Source organism: Carassius gibelio, chromosome B3, assembly GCF_023724105.1.
Source record: "Carassius gibelio isolate Cgi1373 ecotype wild population from Czech Republic chromosome B3, carGib1.2-hapl.c, whole genome shotgun sequence".
Lineage (NCBI taxonomy): Eukaryota > Metazoa > Chordata > Actinopteri > Cypriniformes > Cyprinidae > Carassius > Carassius gibelio.
In genome coordinates this window covers 19,495,614-19,511,980 of record NC_068398.1, presented here as the reverse complement: position 1 = coordinate 19,511,980, position 16,367 = coordinate 19,495,614, and the positions used below count along the sequence as shown (strand labels likewise).

The 16,367-nt window shown below is 39.3% G+C and overlaps 1 protein-coding gene across 1 annotated transcript in view; it reads right to left on the bottom strand.

The window, feature by feature from the left end:
- Positions 1 to 16,367, bottom strand: part of LOC127951868 (uncharacterized) — a 175,084-nt gene that overhangs the window by 118,325 nt on the left and 40,392 nt on the right. The window contains exon 7 of the mRNA XM_052549953.1: positions 13,691 to 14,011. Within this exon, the coding sequence (XP_052405913.1) occupies positions 13,691 to 14,011 (321 nt within the window). The remainder of the gene's footprint in view (positions 1 to 13,690; positions 14,012 to 16,367) is intronic.

Below are 16,367 nucleotides of genomic sequence, written 5' to 3'. Positions count from 1 at the left end.
ACTTCTCCTGCTAAAAAGGAACTCATTGAGTCTCAAATTGAAGACATGTTATCCTCTGCCAAGGATTGATGAATCTCTTGACTTCCTGGCTAGAGGGACTTTTATTTCCACCATTGACCTGGCAAGAGGCTACTGGCAGGTGGCAGTGGCAGAGACTTCCAAGCCAAAGACTGCTTTCATTTCCCACTGTGGGTTATTTCAGTTTCGGGTCTTACCTTTTGGATTGTGCAATGCGCCCGCCACATTTCAAAGGCTCATGAACACAGTCCTTGCGGGTCTCATCTATAAGTCGTGTGCCGTCTACTTAGATGATATTGTGGTGGCGTCGCCTACTTTTGAACAGCACCTTTTGGACCTGAGATAGGTTCTCACCAGGCTGGAATCTGCTGGACTGTCTATCAAGCTTGCGAAATGCCAGTTCTGCAGGAGCGAACTCACCTTTCTGGGTTACAAAATCACCCCAAATGGTATCATGCCAAATGAGGAAAAAGTGAGAGCAGTGATTGATTTTCATACTCCAGCTAATGTGAAACAAGTCCGACAGTTTCTGGGAATGACCAGCTATTATAGGCGTTTCATCTGGAAGATTTTTATTAGTAAGGTTTTAATTAATCAAGTATATAATCAATGTGAATCAAGCCATTTTTGTTGCTAGTTGTTTTTCCATTATAATCCTATAGGTAATGGATAGAAAGGAATATGCTTACGTGCTGGAATGTTCAGAACTAATGAAAAACATATGGTCAGACATACAGAAAGGGCCTTTCGTTATACCAAAACAAGTAGGGGCCTCTCCTCCCTAGGGAAGGATCAAAATTGCAAGCATAAGGAAAAGTTTGACTATTTGGAAACGCCCTGTATAGGGTATATAATGAGATGCAACCTAGCTTTTCGGGAAATCTCCTTGCAAGGACCTCTCGGCTTTGTTTTGCTTAAAATAAAGTCTTTTCTTCTGAGAGAAAAATCCCTGACTGAGTTTGATTCTTTGGAGAACCGGCAAAATACACCACACATCCAGGATTATGCCCAACATGCTGAGCCACTCTTTGCGTTGACCAGGACGGATGCTCCCTTAGTATGGTCAAATGAATGTCAGACACCCATGGATTATCTCAAGGAAAAGCTGACTTCCGCACCTATTTTAACTTTCCCGGACTTCTCTCTTCCTTTCTCGATCCATGCAGATGCGTGCGACAGTGTACTTGGCGCCGCACTCATGCAGAAGGACAAAAATAGCAGAGATGTTGTGGTGGCCTATGCAAGTCGTGCCCTCCATAAGTCTGAAAAACCTTATTCTACTCCGGAAAAGGAGTGCTTAGCGGTCATCTGGGCCCTCGAACACTTCAGGCCTTATATCGAGGGTCTACACGTGACTATTTTTTCAGACCACAACAGTTTAAGATGTCTTATGTCACGCCCAAACTGCTCGGGCCGGCTGGCTAGGTGGTCTCTCAGATTGCAGGACTTCGACTTTGACATTGTCCATAAGCCGGGGACAAGTAACAGTGTCCCTGATGCACTTTCACGTAACCCTGTTCCTTCTGGCAGTCTACCTGTGGGGCTTCTCCCTGATTATGCCATTATTGGGGGACTGGACCTGCGTGCTTTACCCCCTGTAATGTTTTCAGATCGGGAGCACATTAGGCAGCTGCAGCTCAACGACCCAGAAACTGGAAAGCTGCTGCGGATATTGGAGGCACAGGATGAGAATAGCACTGAGGAGTTTTCTCAGTATGAGATCCAGGATGGACTCCTGTACTTTGCGGATGACAAAGTGTCTTGTAATCTCCACCCTATGAAGCGCCTTAAACTGTACGTACCCACGGCTATGAAAAGGAGTTTGATGGAGTATTACCATGATCACCCGAAAGCTGGTCACTTGGGCATGACGAAGACTATAGCACAGCTGAAACTTTGGTTTTACTGGCCAAAAATGTCGTCTGACGCTAAGAAGTATGTTGCATCCTGTACAGTCTGCCAGTTCACAAAACCAAGCCAGAGGAAACCTGCTGGGTTCATGGTTCCCATCCGCCCTCAAAGACCTTGGGAGTATACTGGAGTTGACTTTGTGGGTCCTTTACCGCGTACACCCTGCGGTAATGCTTACATTCTGGTCTTTGTGGACTATTTTTCGAAGTGGGTGGAGGTTAGTGCAGTGCGAGAAGCGACTGCCCAAGTTGCTGCCAGCAAGTTGCTTAGCGAGGTGTTTGCACGTCATGGGGTGCCAAATTACCTGATCTCGGACAGAGGGTCACCATTTGTGAGTGAACTATTCAGGCATGTTCTCACCACACTGGGGTACTCTTATTTGTAGCGTGTTTTCAGAGTGTTTTTCCCCTGTTAATATTCGCTCTATGACATGTATGTGAAGAGTGCATTTACTGGAGAGGAATTATATAAAGACTCGTGAAACTACCATCCGTTGGCGTTGTCTTTCCTATTCATCCTGGGCAGACTTAAAACTCTGACAGCGTTACACAGTGTTCTCTCCACCCTCGATACCACGACTTAGATGCCCTTGAGCAAGCCACCGTACCCCCAACTGTTCCCCGGGCGCTGCAGCATAGATGGCTGCCCACTGCTCCGGGTGTGTGTTCACAGTGTGTGCGTGTGATCACTGCTCTGTGTGTGTGCACTTCGGATGGGTTGAATTCAGAGCACGAATTCTGAGAATGGGTCACCATACTTGGCTGAATGTCACTTCACTTCACTTCACTTCACTTCTTTAGCTTCTAGTTGTTAGTATTCTTCGGAGACTAAAATTTTCAACTCTAACTCCTTCTAGAGCTTTAACTCTATAGACTCCAAACACCCCAGATCTTCAGACTGATATGAAGTTAATTTCTGTATCTTTTCTAACATATTGGATTTATGATTTTCATAAAATTTAAGATTAAAAATCATAAAAATCCCATAGACTTACATTGAAAAGCCTCTGCTCATCTGAACAACTCCAACTTTCGAAACTCAAATCTAAACACACTGAAGCCCATTAGACTCAATCAGACTTCCCTTCTGTGTACTATTACTAACCCATTCAAACTCATCTTTCTATCTATTTCTATAAATTTATCATCTATTTATATCTATCTATCTATCTATCTATCTATCTTTATCTGCTTTTCAATTTAATGAGTTGGTTGTAGCTGGTTTTTAGATTTTAAAAACTAGTAAAATCACATCTTAATTAGGCTATTTCAAACGGAAAACCTATAAACTTTTAGCTTTTACAACTGCTTTAAATTTTCAGACTAGGCTTTCTCAAACCAACCTAAAGTTTGGGCAGTACACTTAAAATCATAAAGACAAAATAATAATAATAATAATAATAATAATAATAATATGCACACAGATTTGTTGCCAGGGTAACTACAGTCTATGGTCAAAGCTTATGGGTCTGTTGCGTGATAAATATACCAAAAACCCAAAATCGTTATCTCTTGAATATTTTTTAAGCTCTTTTATGTCCAAAATTCACATAAATCCACAAACAAAAGTGGCTTTAATATCATGCTTTCTTATTGAATATAACACTTTTTTTTATTCCTCAGAAAATTTGATTTACTGTTATGTTAATGCCATACTGTTATGGCATCTTACCCTTATCTTTTATGTAATAAGTTTGCCAATAATTATAAAAAAGAAGGATATGTGTACTAACACCTTATAGCATCACTAACTCAACAATCTAATACAGTCTCCCTCAGTTTCGACTCTGCAATGTCTGCACAAAGGGTACATCGATCAGCTGCTCGAAGATCTCATCTTTGGAGAAGACTGATGATTTTATACTGTAAAAATGTATGTATTACTACTTGAAAATTAAGATTACCCCATAATGAATTGCATCTTTGCCCTCCCTAACACTTACATGGAATAATAATGATAAATGCCAACCAAAAAAAATGGAATCTTATATATGTATTAATATGATTAATAATGATATAATTATTATATGAAATATATATTTAAGATTCCATTTTTTTTCTTCAAATGACATAGTAAAATAAACAAAATTTATTATTTTTTTGTCGTGACATAGCTATACATGAATATACACTCGTTGAAAAAATGCAGTTGATGTGAATATATAATTTTCAGTCAAGCAATTAATAAATGATTAAAGTATTTTATTTACTGACAACAAGAAACATGAATAAATGATTAAAAGAATGTATACATGTATGCGTACAAATCAACAACACATGGAACAAAGCTTCATTCAAACTTACTGTTCTATCAGTTATTTATTTACAGATGGTGAACCCAACATCTTACTATCATCTCAACACAGCTGTGCTCATTCTGCTGCCGCGCTATGCTTCACAATCTCACTCTTCTCAATGGGGATGTCTTTGAGCAACATGATGAGGAAAACCATGATGACAGCTCTCTGAACCACACGACCTTGAAGCAAGAGCAGTGGAAGACCTGGGGGACAATCTGACTGCTGTGTCTGCTCCAAACAATCTTGTGCCTGCTCTCCATGAGCACAACTACCAGTAAAACATTTACACCGAGTTGACAAGTAAATGCATTGATTTTTTATTTTGTAGTGGGCTAAACCACTGAACTGGTACAAAACCACCAGTATGTCCTTGAGCAAGGCTCTTTTCTCTAGGTTGATCAGGAGATTGTAGTCCCCTGTAATAAGATCATTGTCAGTCACTTCAGATAAATTGTAAAAACAGAAACCAGCAGAACAAACTTTATCAAAATCACATCCTAAGTGCCTTTGGTCTTTTTCTAGATCCTCCCGCTGGCTCTGGGGTCACTGAGAATGAAAAGATCACAGCAGCATCTGGTCCTGATGAGACAGTAAGAGTTGGAGTAAGGGAGTGTGTAATCTGTGTCTCTGGACCATTTCTAGGATGCTGCTGTGGACTTCTCCATCCTTAGTGCACACACCAGTCTGCAGACATATTCCTATCCTACAAAAATACACACACACACACACACAATACAGAAAAGCCTTTACTGTATTCTTTTGTTCAGGTTTTTGCTTTTTTTCACCTTTCCTTGCAGGTCCTTCTCCACCACAAAATATCTGCAGCAAATGCATAGAAATCAAGAAAAGTGATAAAATTTAAAATTGCACTAATTAAAATAAACTACAACTTACGATTTAAAATGTTTTATTTATTTTTGTACTGTACTTACACAAATCATTTGATGGCAGCATTCCTTCATCAATCACTCAGCACTTGATAAACACACATGTGTCTCATCTGTCCCTGTAAGATCCAGACAAGAGTTAGTCTTCTCATTGATTTATCTTCTCAAAACTACATTTACATGGTGAGTTAGTAACTGATGTAACACGCTTTTTATCCAACACAAATGTTCCTTAAATTATAAAATATTGCAAAAATGGACAAATAAAATAGATAACTTATGTTTAGTTACTCTATGTAGATTTGTTTGTTTACATGACTTACACTCATCTAAAGCAGTGTTGACAACAGTGAGTGAATTCTACATAATAGCACACAAACATCACTCAGATGCCTGTTTCATGTCTATGAGATGTGCTCATTTACATGTATTCCTTTAGTAGACGCTTTTATCCAAAGCAACTTACAAATGAGGACATTGGAAGCAATCAAAAACAACAAAAAGAGCAATGATATATAAGTGCTATAACAAGTCTCAGTTAGGTTAACAGAGTACATATAGCATGGGCTTTTAAATAATATAATAAATAAAAAGAAAACGGTAACACTTTAAAATAAGGTTCCATTAGTTAATGTTAGTTAACTACTTTCGTTAACATGAACTAAGCAAGAACAATCCTTCTACAGCATTTAAAAGTCTTAGTTCATGTTAATTTCAACATTTACTAATGCATTATTTAAATCAAAAGTTGTGCTTGTTAACATTAGTTAATGCACTTTGAATTACAATGAACTAACAATGAATAACGGTATTTTCATTAACTAACATTAACGAATATGAATAAATACAGTAATAAATGTATTATTCATTGTTTGTTCATGTTAATTAATACATTAACTAACATTAACTAATGGAACCTTATTCTAAAGTGTTACCAAGAAAACTAATAGAATAAAAAAAAAGAATAGAGCAAGCTAGTGTTAGAGGTCTTTACACACACACACACACACACACACACACACACACACACACACACAAATGCATAATAAATGGAAAGAAAATAGAATACAATTAGAAAGGTTCTTAGATTTTTTTTTTAAGAAAAGAATTTAGAATATTAAGTGTTAAAGGGTCAAATAAAGATGGAAGAGATGGGTTTTAAGCTGATTCTTGAAGATGGCTAAGGACTCAGCTGCACGGAATGAGTTGGGGAGGTCATTTCACCAGGAGGGAACATTTAATTTAAAAGTCCGTAAAAGTGACTTTTTGCTTCTTTGGGATGGCACAATCAAGCGACGTTCACTTGCAGAACGCAAGCTTCTAGAGGGCACATAAGTCTGAAGTAACAAATTTAGGTAAATGGGTGCAGAGCCAGTGGTTGTTTTTTAGGCAAACATCAATGTTTTGAATTTTATACGAGCAGCTATTGGTAGCCAGTGCAAATTGATAAAAAGAGGTGTGACGTGTATTCTTTTTGGTTCATTAAAAATGAATCTTGCTGCTTCGTTCTGGATTAATTGTAAAGGTTTGATAGAACTGGCTGGAAGACCTGCAGAGAGAGCATTGCTATAGTCCAGCCTGGACAGAACAAGAGCTTGAACAAGGAGTTTGTGCAGCATGTTGCGAAAGAAAGGGCTTGATCTTCTTGATGTTGAACAAAGCAAATCTGCAAGACTGGACAGTTTTAGCAATGTGGTCTGAGAAAGTCAGCGGATCATCAATCATAACTCCAAGGCTTCTAGCTGTTTTTGAAGGAGTTATGGATGATGTGCTTAACTTGATGGTGAAATTATGATGAAACTATGGGTTTGCTGGAATCACAAACAGTTCTGTCTTGGCAAGGTTGAGTTGAAGGTGATAGTCCATCATCCAGCATGAAATGTCTTTTAGACAAGCTGAGATGCGAATAGCTACCATCGGATCATCAGGATGGAATGAGAAGTAGAGTTGAGTGTCATCAGCATAGCAGTGGTATGAAAAGCCATGTTTCTGAATGAAAGAATGATGCCATGCAGACAGAGAAGAGAAGTGGTCAAGTCAAGTTACCTTTATTTATATAGCGCTTTAAACAAAATACATTGCATCAAAGTAACTGAACAACATTCATTAGGAAAACAGAGTGTCAAGAATGCAAAATAATAGTTAAAGGCAGTTCATCATTGAATTCAGTTCATCAGTTCATCATTGATGTCATCTCTGTTCAGTTAAATAGTGTCTGTGCATTTATTTGCAATAAAGTCAACGAAATTGCTGTAGATGAAGTGACCCCAACTAAGCAAGCCAGAGACGACAGCGGCAAGGAACCAAAACTTCATCGGTGACAGAATGAAAAAAAAAAAAAAAAACACGTCCCTGAGGCACCCCAGTAGTTAGATGTTGTGACTTGGACACCTCACCTCTCCAAGATACTTTGAAGGACCTATCTGATAGGTAAAACTCAAACCATTGAAGTGCTGTTCATGAGATGCCCTTTGCCAGTAGGGTTGACCGGAGGATCTGATAGTTTACTGTGTCAAAAGCAGCAGACAGATCAAGCAGGATAAGTACTGAAGATTTGGATTCCGCTCTTGCCAGTCTTAGAGCTTCAACAACTGAGAGCAAGGCCGTCTCAGTTGAATGTCCACTTCTAAAGCCAGACTGGTTGTTGTCAAGGAGGTTGTTCTGTGTGAGAAATGTAGAGACTGGGTTGAACACAGCTCGTTGAAGTGTTTTTGCAATGAAAGGAAGAAGAGAAACTGCTCTGTAGTTCTCTAAAAGAGATGGGTTGAGGGTGGGTTTCTTAAGTAGTGGTGTTATACGAGCCTGTCTAAATGATGAGGGAAAAACACCAGTGTGGAGGGAAGAAAGTGATCACCTCCATGTCACGGCGAATTGAGGCAGCAATTTAAAGCAAAATGAGCCCATTGAGAACATGTACAGTAAATGAACATACTTATGAAGTATTTTTATTTGTTGAGATGAATTGGTGGGTTTTTGTAGACAAAATCACCACAATTAAAAGAACCAAAGACTTAAACTACTTTAGTCTGTGTGCACAGAATTTATTTAATCAGAATCAGAATGAGCTTTATTGCCAGGTATGTTCACACATACGAGGAATTTGTTTTCGTGACAGAAGCTCCACAGTGCAACATAATGACAGTGACAGAACAAAAAACACAAAATGGAATAAAAATAAAAAATACAAATAGGTAGATAAGGAATGAAAATTTACAAACTGACAATGTATGGCAGGTATAGTATATTACAATGATCATTATGTTTGTACATGTATATTATGTTCAAAAAATTTAAGTGTATGCTAAGTATGTGTGTTAGATAAATAAGTGTATGTATATATAAATATAAGTAGTGTAGTGTGTTCCACAGGTTTTTTTTTCTTCAATTTTTCATTAGACAGATTGCCTGAGGGAAGAAACTTTTCCTGTGTCTGGTCGTTCTAGTGCTCATTGCTCTGTAGCGTCGACCAGATGGCAACAGTTCAAAGAGGGAGTGTGCTGGATGTGAGGGGTCCAGAGTGATTTTGACAGCCCTTTTGCTCACTCTGGATAAGTACAGTTCTTGAATAGATGGGAGAGTTGAACCGATGATTCGCTCAGCAGTCCGGACTACTCTCTGTAGTCTTCTGAGGTCAGATTTAGAAGCTGAGCTGAAAAAGACAGTTACTGAAGTGCAGAGGATGGATTCAATGATGGTGGAGTAGAACTGTTTCAGCAGCTCCTGTGGCAGGTTAAACTTCCTCAGCTGGCGAAGGAAGTACAACCTCTGCTGGGCCTTTTTCACAATGGAGTCAATGTGAATGTCCCACTTCAGGTCCTGAGAGATAGTGATGCCCAGGAACCTGAATGACTCCACTGCAGTTCATGATGGTGAGTGGGGGGAGTGCAGGGGGGTTTCTCCTGAAGTCCACGATCATCTCCACTGTTTTGAGTGTGTTAAGCTCCAGGTTGCTGAGAGTGCACCAGACAGCCAGCTCTTTAACCTCCTGTCTGTAAGCAGACTCGTCACCGTCCTGAATGAGGCCGATGAGTATGGTGTCATCTGCAAACTTCAGGAGCTTGACAGAGGGGTCCTTAGATGTGCAATCGTTGGTGTACAGGGAGAAGAGCAGTGGGGAGAGAACGCAGCCTTGGGGAGCTCCGGTGCTGATTGTATGGGTGCTGGATGTGTATTTTCCCAGCCTCACTAGCTGCTGCCTGTCTGTCAGGAAGCTGTTGATCCACTGACAGACGGAGGTGGGCACGGAGAGCTGAGTTAGTTTGGGCAGGAGGAGGTTTGGGATGATCGTGTTAAAGGCCAAGCTGAAGTTCACAAACAGGATCCTCACATAAGTCCCCGGTCTGTCTAGGTGTTGCAGAACATAATGCAGTCCAATGTTTACTGCATCGTCCACAGACCTGTTTGCTCTGTAGGCAAACTGAAGAGGATCCAGCAAGGGCCCAGTGATGTCCTTCAGGTAGGCCAGCACCAGTTTTTCAAATGACTTCATGACCACAGACGTTAGAGCCACAGGCCTGTAGTCATTTAGTCCTGTAATTTTTGATAAGTTTTCTTCTTCAATTATTTTATAATACTAGGGGCCAAACACTAAAGGCATAATATCACATAGTAACTATTTTCAAGTAATTTATCAAGAGAAGGTTCACAGGTCAGTAGTGTCCTGAATTTCTAAACTCTGTAAGATAATTCAGTCTGTTTTTTGAGTTTCAGTTTGTTTTTTGTTTTATTAAATTCAGTCTTCAAATTGCCCTTACAAAAAATAATTAGTCACTTGAAAATCTTAAATATGAAAATAAGCTCTCAGATCTTGCCCTCTTAGATTTAAGTGTCTAAAGATGGACATTCTAATCAATCATTTGGAAAAGTTATTTGCTCTTTCAGATTGAGTAATGGAGAAAGTTACCTGGCGTCCATTTGGCAAATCTCGGTTCTCTACCCAACAAAACAGACAAACTTCTTCTGCTCTCCTGGACAAATAACACTTTGCTGCTCTGTGTTTCACAGAAACCTGGCTGAATGACGCCATTCCAGACAGCACGCTTAATCTGCCTGGCTTTCAGCTGTTTAGTGCAGTTTGCGACGCAGAATGAACAAGAAAAATTGCTGCTACCACCGATCTGTAACTTTTTTTTTAATGATCTTAATTTTTCTCAAATGTAAATCAAACAGCCATTCACAAACAGGAAGGTGTTTTTTTTTTTTTTTTTTTTGAGCAATAGAGATACTCCGAAACGAGCTGATATTTGCCCTCTCCAGCAGTGGCAGATCCAGTCTGGGGTGGCTTAATTATTTCAATATAGAAATTGATTTGACTATAAAGTACTGGACTGTTTTAGTGCCTAAAACACAACTGAATACAATTCATTTGTATAACTGTCATTTAGATAGTTCTGAGTTACATCAAGTAATACTGAGTGAATGACAATTTTTGTATTACGTAGAATCCAGGTATATTAATAAAAGGGCTTACTATAACTGTATTACTCAGTAAGATTTGTTCTGGGTTTCAACACCCCTGAAATCTTGTTCTCTAGCATAGGCCCAGTCATGGATGAGACATGCATTTAACTATAGTCAACCTTCACTGAATTTGTAAACAATCAATGAACTCTGAAAATATCCATGTTTAACATTCTATTAGTTTTCAAATTCATTAAAGCACTTTTGTCACACCTAAACAGATCTCTGTACAAATGAAAATGTTTGTACTTTAAAACAATTAACCAAAAATTATCATATATTTTCCAGTGCAATTAACTGCACTGTGCTCACATTTGGCCTACTTGTGCATTAAACTATAAATAGAAAATAAAAAAAAATTACAGCGCCCTATTGTGATCTCTAATTGCTCGTAGTTTCTATTGTGGTTTTATATAAAGTGAAGGTGCACAGCATATTCTTGTACAATAGAACAGCTGACAGGATATGAAAGTTTGTTTTACTGAAATAATATCTCATACCACAGTTCACTGTTGTTCTACTAAAGCTCATTTGGCAACTGTATGGGATTAGAATCCCGCCAAACGTATTGCAGTCACATATCGAAAAATAATAAGCATAAATAAAATATTTAAAAACACATGTAAAATAATAACGCGCAAAACCGTTATTTTCTTTACATATCAAACAGTGCAGTCATGGATTACACAGAACTGAAACATGAATTAAAAATTTTGCAAATCACAAACAAAATCAGATTTTTTTGTCTGTGCTTATGGTCTTTTCCCCTTTGCTCTTGTTTCCACGTTCTCCACTTGCGTTTCTAAAAGTTGCAGTTTGAGTTTCATGTAAATCAGGGCAGGCTTCAGCGTCACCATTGGCCCGCAAGTTCTAGATTGACAGCTGCTCCTCAAACCAATCAGTTCAAGGGGGAGTTGACATCACTCCAATGTTACAGGTGTGTGAAGATGGATAACCAGCAACAGCAGACAATTCCCGGATGATCTCAGGTAATTAGCCATAAACATTTTGTTAGTGGGTGACAGAAACATTCAATTTTTATATTATGTATATTATAGCAAGCCCTATGTAGTCCGAGTAGGCCGATGTCTAGCCTGTTAACACGTGTCTTGTTAGTTTGGTTTAGTTACAAATCCTTTATATTTTAGGCAGTTGGGCTGCACGATAAAAATCACACGCGATATTTAATTTATCTTGTCAGTAAAGCCGGTTGTGTAATCAGCGATAAATCTCAATCACCTGCGCGCTTTCACATAGAGCAGCATTAGGCACGTTCGACTTGAAGTAGCTGCACAGAATGATTACTGTATGACATTAAAGTACCGCGCGAGCGATAAGAGAGCACACAGATCCAATGCATTCAGATAGCTCAAACTCAATTGTACTTGCCCTGTCTTTATGCTCTTCTCCTGTTTGCTTTAATGTGGCTGGTGAAGGACAGATTGTTAACGGCTGGTCTATGTGGTAATACAGTAGCCTACATCAGCTTTTCATCTTAAAGATGTATGTAGTAATAACTTTACATGTCCGCTCAATCTAATGTTAACCTACAGAAATGTGCGCTACTGAAGTGTGTGTGGAAATTGAACAGCAGCGCACTCACAGCAGGACAGATGGAGGCACCAGTGCTCTCACTTGCTCTTAAAATACTCATTTCTGGTCATACAGATAAAAGTAATAAATCTTTTGAATCCACATACGTTTATTTGTGTGCACTCAGAATATCAACAAAACACTGTGCTTCTGTAAATTAATAATAAAAAAAAAACAAGATGCGGTTTCTGTCGTCTTGGTCATGTGAACTTGAGTGAGAAACTTCATGTATGAAAAATAAATCTATTGAGAGTGCCACTCTCAGAGTGCAATGTCTACGCCCAAATTAAAAAAAAAAAAAAAAAATAGAAAACGTGTGGTAGCATGGATGATTTACATAACGTTTGTGAAATGCACAATGTGCATTGTTTAAGATGGCTTTCAGTTCACTAAAATAAAAACTACATTTTAAATTTTTATTTAACAAAAGTGGGCATGCTGTGATCTGTGCTGTATTTTTTTCACTGTAACTTACAGATTCCAACTTAAATAAATAAATAAATACAACATGGGAGTGGGAGAGAACGCGAATTCCGGGAAATGGGGCGGGATTTCCCCCCAGTTTTTTCCGTGGGAATGGGACGGGAGAGATTTGAAAATCCACTCCTGTGTCACCGTCACCCTCTACTTCACACACCTGCCACAGCAGCCACGAGTCGCACTGGACTGATTGGCTAGAGGAGCAGCTGTGTTTTAGAAACGCAAGCGCAGAACGTGTAAACAAGAGCAAAGGGGAAAAAACCACAAGCACACACAAAATAAATAACATATGAGCAGGAAACCTGATTTTGTTTGAGATTTGGAAAAATTTGAATTCATGTTTCAGTTATGTGCAATATAATTTTAAATGCATTTACATTTTTGATTTACGCTTATTATTTTTCGATCCATGACTGCACTGTTTGTTATTTAAAAAAAAAAAAGAATTTGTTTTTCGGTTTTGTGCGTTATTATTTTAGACGTGTTTTTAAATATTTGATCTTTGCTTATTATTTTTCGATCTGTGACTGCAATACATTTAGCGGGATTCTAATCCCATACACCTTTACCTTTTCCACGCTTGTGACTCGCGCCTGGTGCTGAGGGCAAGCTGAAGTGCTCATCTGAAAAGTCTCCCGTTTGTTGTGATCGCAAAAGATACGTCGTTCCGCATCTTAAGTTTTTAATATATACATTTTAACTCATTAAAATGCTAAAAACCGTTAGATTAAAATTTTGCATTAATTATTTTTAATAACTAAGATTTTGATTATTTATTACATTTTATTAAAGATTTTCACAGAATGATTTTGGTAAAATGGCACCTCCCTAATTGTGGCGGCCCTATGCACTGCATACATGTACTGTATATATACAGCATACCCAGTTTTTTAACCCCAGATTAAGGACAGACAATAAGAGCAGCACAGCTGACACTGCAGCACCAATGACAGGAAGCAGGGAGGCTGAGAGAGACACGTGTTTGAGTTAAACTTTCATTACCAGCAGTTCAGCTTGTTTTTAGACTCTTATACATCATTACCTGTGATAGTGATGAGCAGCAGTTCAGAGGCAGATGAACGAAAGGAGCGTGAGGAGACACTGACTTCATAAACACAACTGTAGTTTCCCTCGTGTGAATAATCTGCTTCAGGAAAGAAGAAGGAGGCAGAGTGACTGACAGCTGACTCAGTCCTGGTGAAGTTTGATCCTCTGAACAGGTGAAAAGATCCTCCAGGATACTGAGGGTCAGTGTTACAGATGATAGTGAAACTGTGACCCCTGGTGATCACTGGCCCCTGAAGCCCCACGTGAAACAGTCCATCAGGATCACTGAGGGAAATACTGGGCTGCTGCAAGATCACTAGAAAACGAGAAGAATACATTTATATTGTTTATTTTCTTTAAATAAATAAAAATGGCTTTAATAACTGCATCTTGTTGGGATCAAAATTTTATCCACAGCCATTTTTAGAAATGTTTCAAATGCAAAAAAGTCATTTACAAAATTAGATGACTTATATGTTATTATTGCATGTAATCTACGATGCAGACAATGAGACAAGTCTGAATACACTCTCCCCTACAGTGATAAAAGTGTTACTTAAAGGTGACTTTGAAGTTTTCTTTTACTAAAGTATCTCACATATCTGAGTACACCCTTCACATTTCAGCAACCATTTTAGTATATATATATATATCTTCTCAAGGAACAATAAAATATAAATGAAACCTGTATATATTTTAGAGTAATCAATGTGCTGCTTGTAAAACCTCTATTGCATCTTTTCATTTTGATTTTTGATTAATGGGGTCATATGATGTTGCTAAAAAGAACAATATTTTGTGTATTCGGTATAATGCAATGTGTTTATGCGGTTTAAGATTCAAAATACACATTCATTTCCACACATTTTACATTATTGTTGCTTCTCTCTGCCCAACTTTTCTAAAATGCATCGTTTTTTTTTTTTTACCTCTAGCGTATGACAGAAATATTGTGCCCTTTACCATATTTTGATGCTGTGTCCTGGTGCATCGAGACAAACCCAGTAAAACCCATCATAAACGAGGTATTTGTTGCATCCAGTGGGGACATAATACTGATTATAATGACTGAAACTGTCTTTTTATGTGTTACATATCGCGCCAAGTAAACAAAACATTTCTGCATTTGTGATCGGAGAAACAACACACAACAAGCTATACTCTACACTGCTTAAAACTTGTGTTTGAATCGTCACTGACAAATTCTTTAAATATGAAAACGTACTTACAAGCTTGGAGCCAGAAGTGCCAGACTGTCCTTCCAAAGTTGTTATTGCCCCACTTTATAGTGACAGACACCGGCATTGTAGGCTACTCTCACAGGAAACAGTCCTCATCATCCATAACAAAAAAGCTGCACACATTTTAATATTTGGGTTGAACTGTTGTGGAACAGTGTTGTAAATACAACTTAACCACAAACAAAGTAGTTTTGCTTTCATAACGAAACACAGCGTCTCCCAGTTCTCTAAATCATGTCTTGTCTCCCCTTGAAAGGTCTACCCACGGCCATGGAAACGGATGAGTTAATGTTCAACCACGTCTTCCTGCGTACCTTCTGCCATGGCCACTGGGACTCTTGGAACCAGTTCCTAGGGTGGGCCAAGTACCCACAGGACTCCCTACGACAACCTACCAACAGACTCACTCCATTCCAGTGCATGCTCGGCTACCAACCACCACTCTTCCCATGGTCAGGTGAACCCTCAGACGTCCCATCGATTGACTACTGGTTCCAAGAGAGCGAGAGGGTCTGGGATGCGGCCCACCACCAACTGCAACGGGCCTTACGTAGGCGCAGGCTGACAGCCGACCTATCCGACCGCTCAAATGCCATGGAATACCAACCTGTACAGAAGGTCTGGCTGTCAACCCGTGACATCCACCTGCGCCTACCATGCCGCAAACTAAGTCCCGGATTCATTGGCCCATTCACCATCACCAAGCAGATCAATCCGGTCACTTTCAAGCTCCACCTGCCACATGAGTACCGGATTCACCCCACTTTCCATGTCTCACTACTCAAACCTTACCATCCTTTTGTTTCTCCCTCCACAGAGCCTGGCATAGCCGAAGCCCCCCTTCCTCTCCTCCTTGATGACGGAGTGGCCTACGAGGTTCATGACATCCTGGACTCCCGGCAGCGTGGTGGACAACTTGAGTGGACTGGGAAGGATACGGTCCAGAGGAACGCTCATGGGTCCCATGCAATGACATCCTGGATCGGAACCTACTAGACACCTTCCACTCCAATCACCCCGAAATATTGGCTCCATGAGGAAGAGGACATCCACCACGTTGTCACTCTCCATCCCATGTCGCCCAAATTGCTCCAAACCAGCGCAGTTCGTTTGTGCCCGTTTGTGCCATTAAAACAAACACAGTATCTATTTTCCCTCCGTAGATACATCTAAAATATTTTCGGAGGCTGTGATGTCACTCTCCACCCCAGTTCATCTAAATTGCACAAAACAGGTGTCATTCGTTTGTGCTCGATTTTTGCTGCTGAAATGAACGTCAAACATATTTCTCCTTTTATATAACAAAAATAAACTTTTTACAAACAATGACGTCACTCTCCACCCAATGCAATCTAAATCGTTCCAAACCGGTTTCATTAGTTTTTGCTCGATTTGTGCTGGTGTTTGTCGTTCAAATTTACATTGTATCTA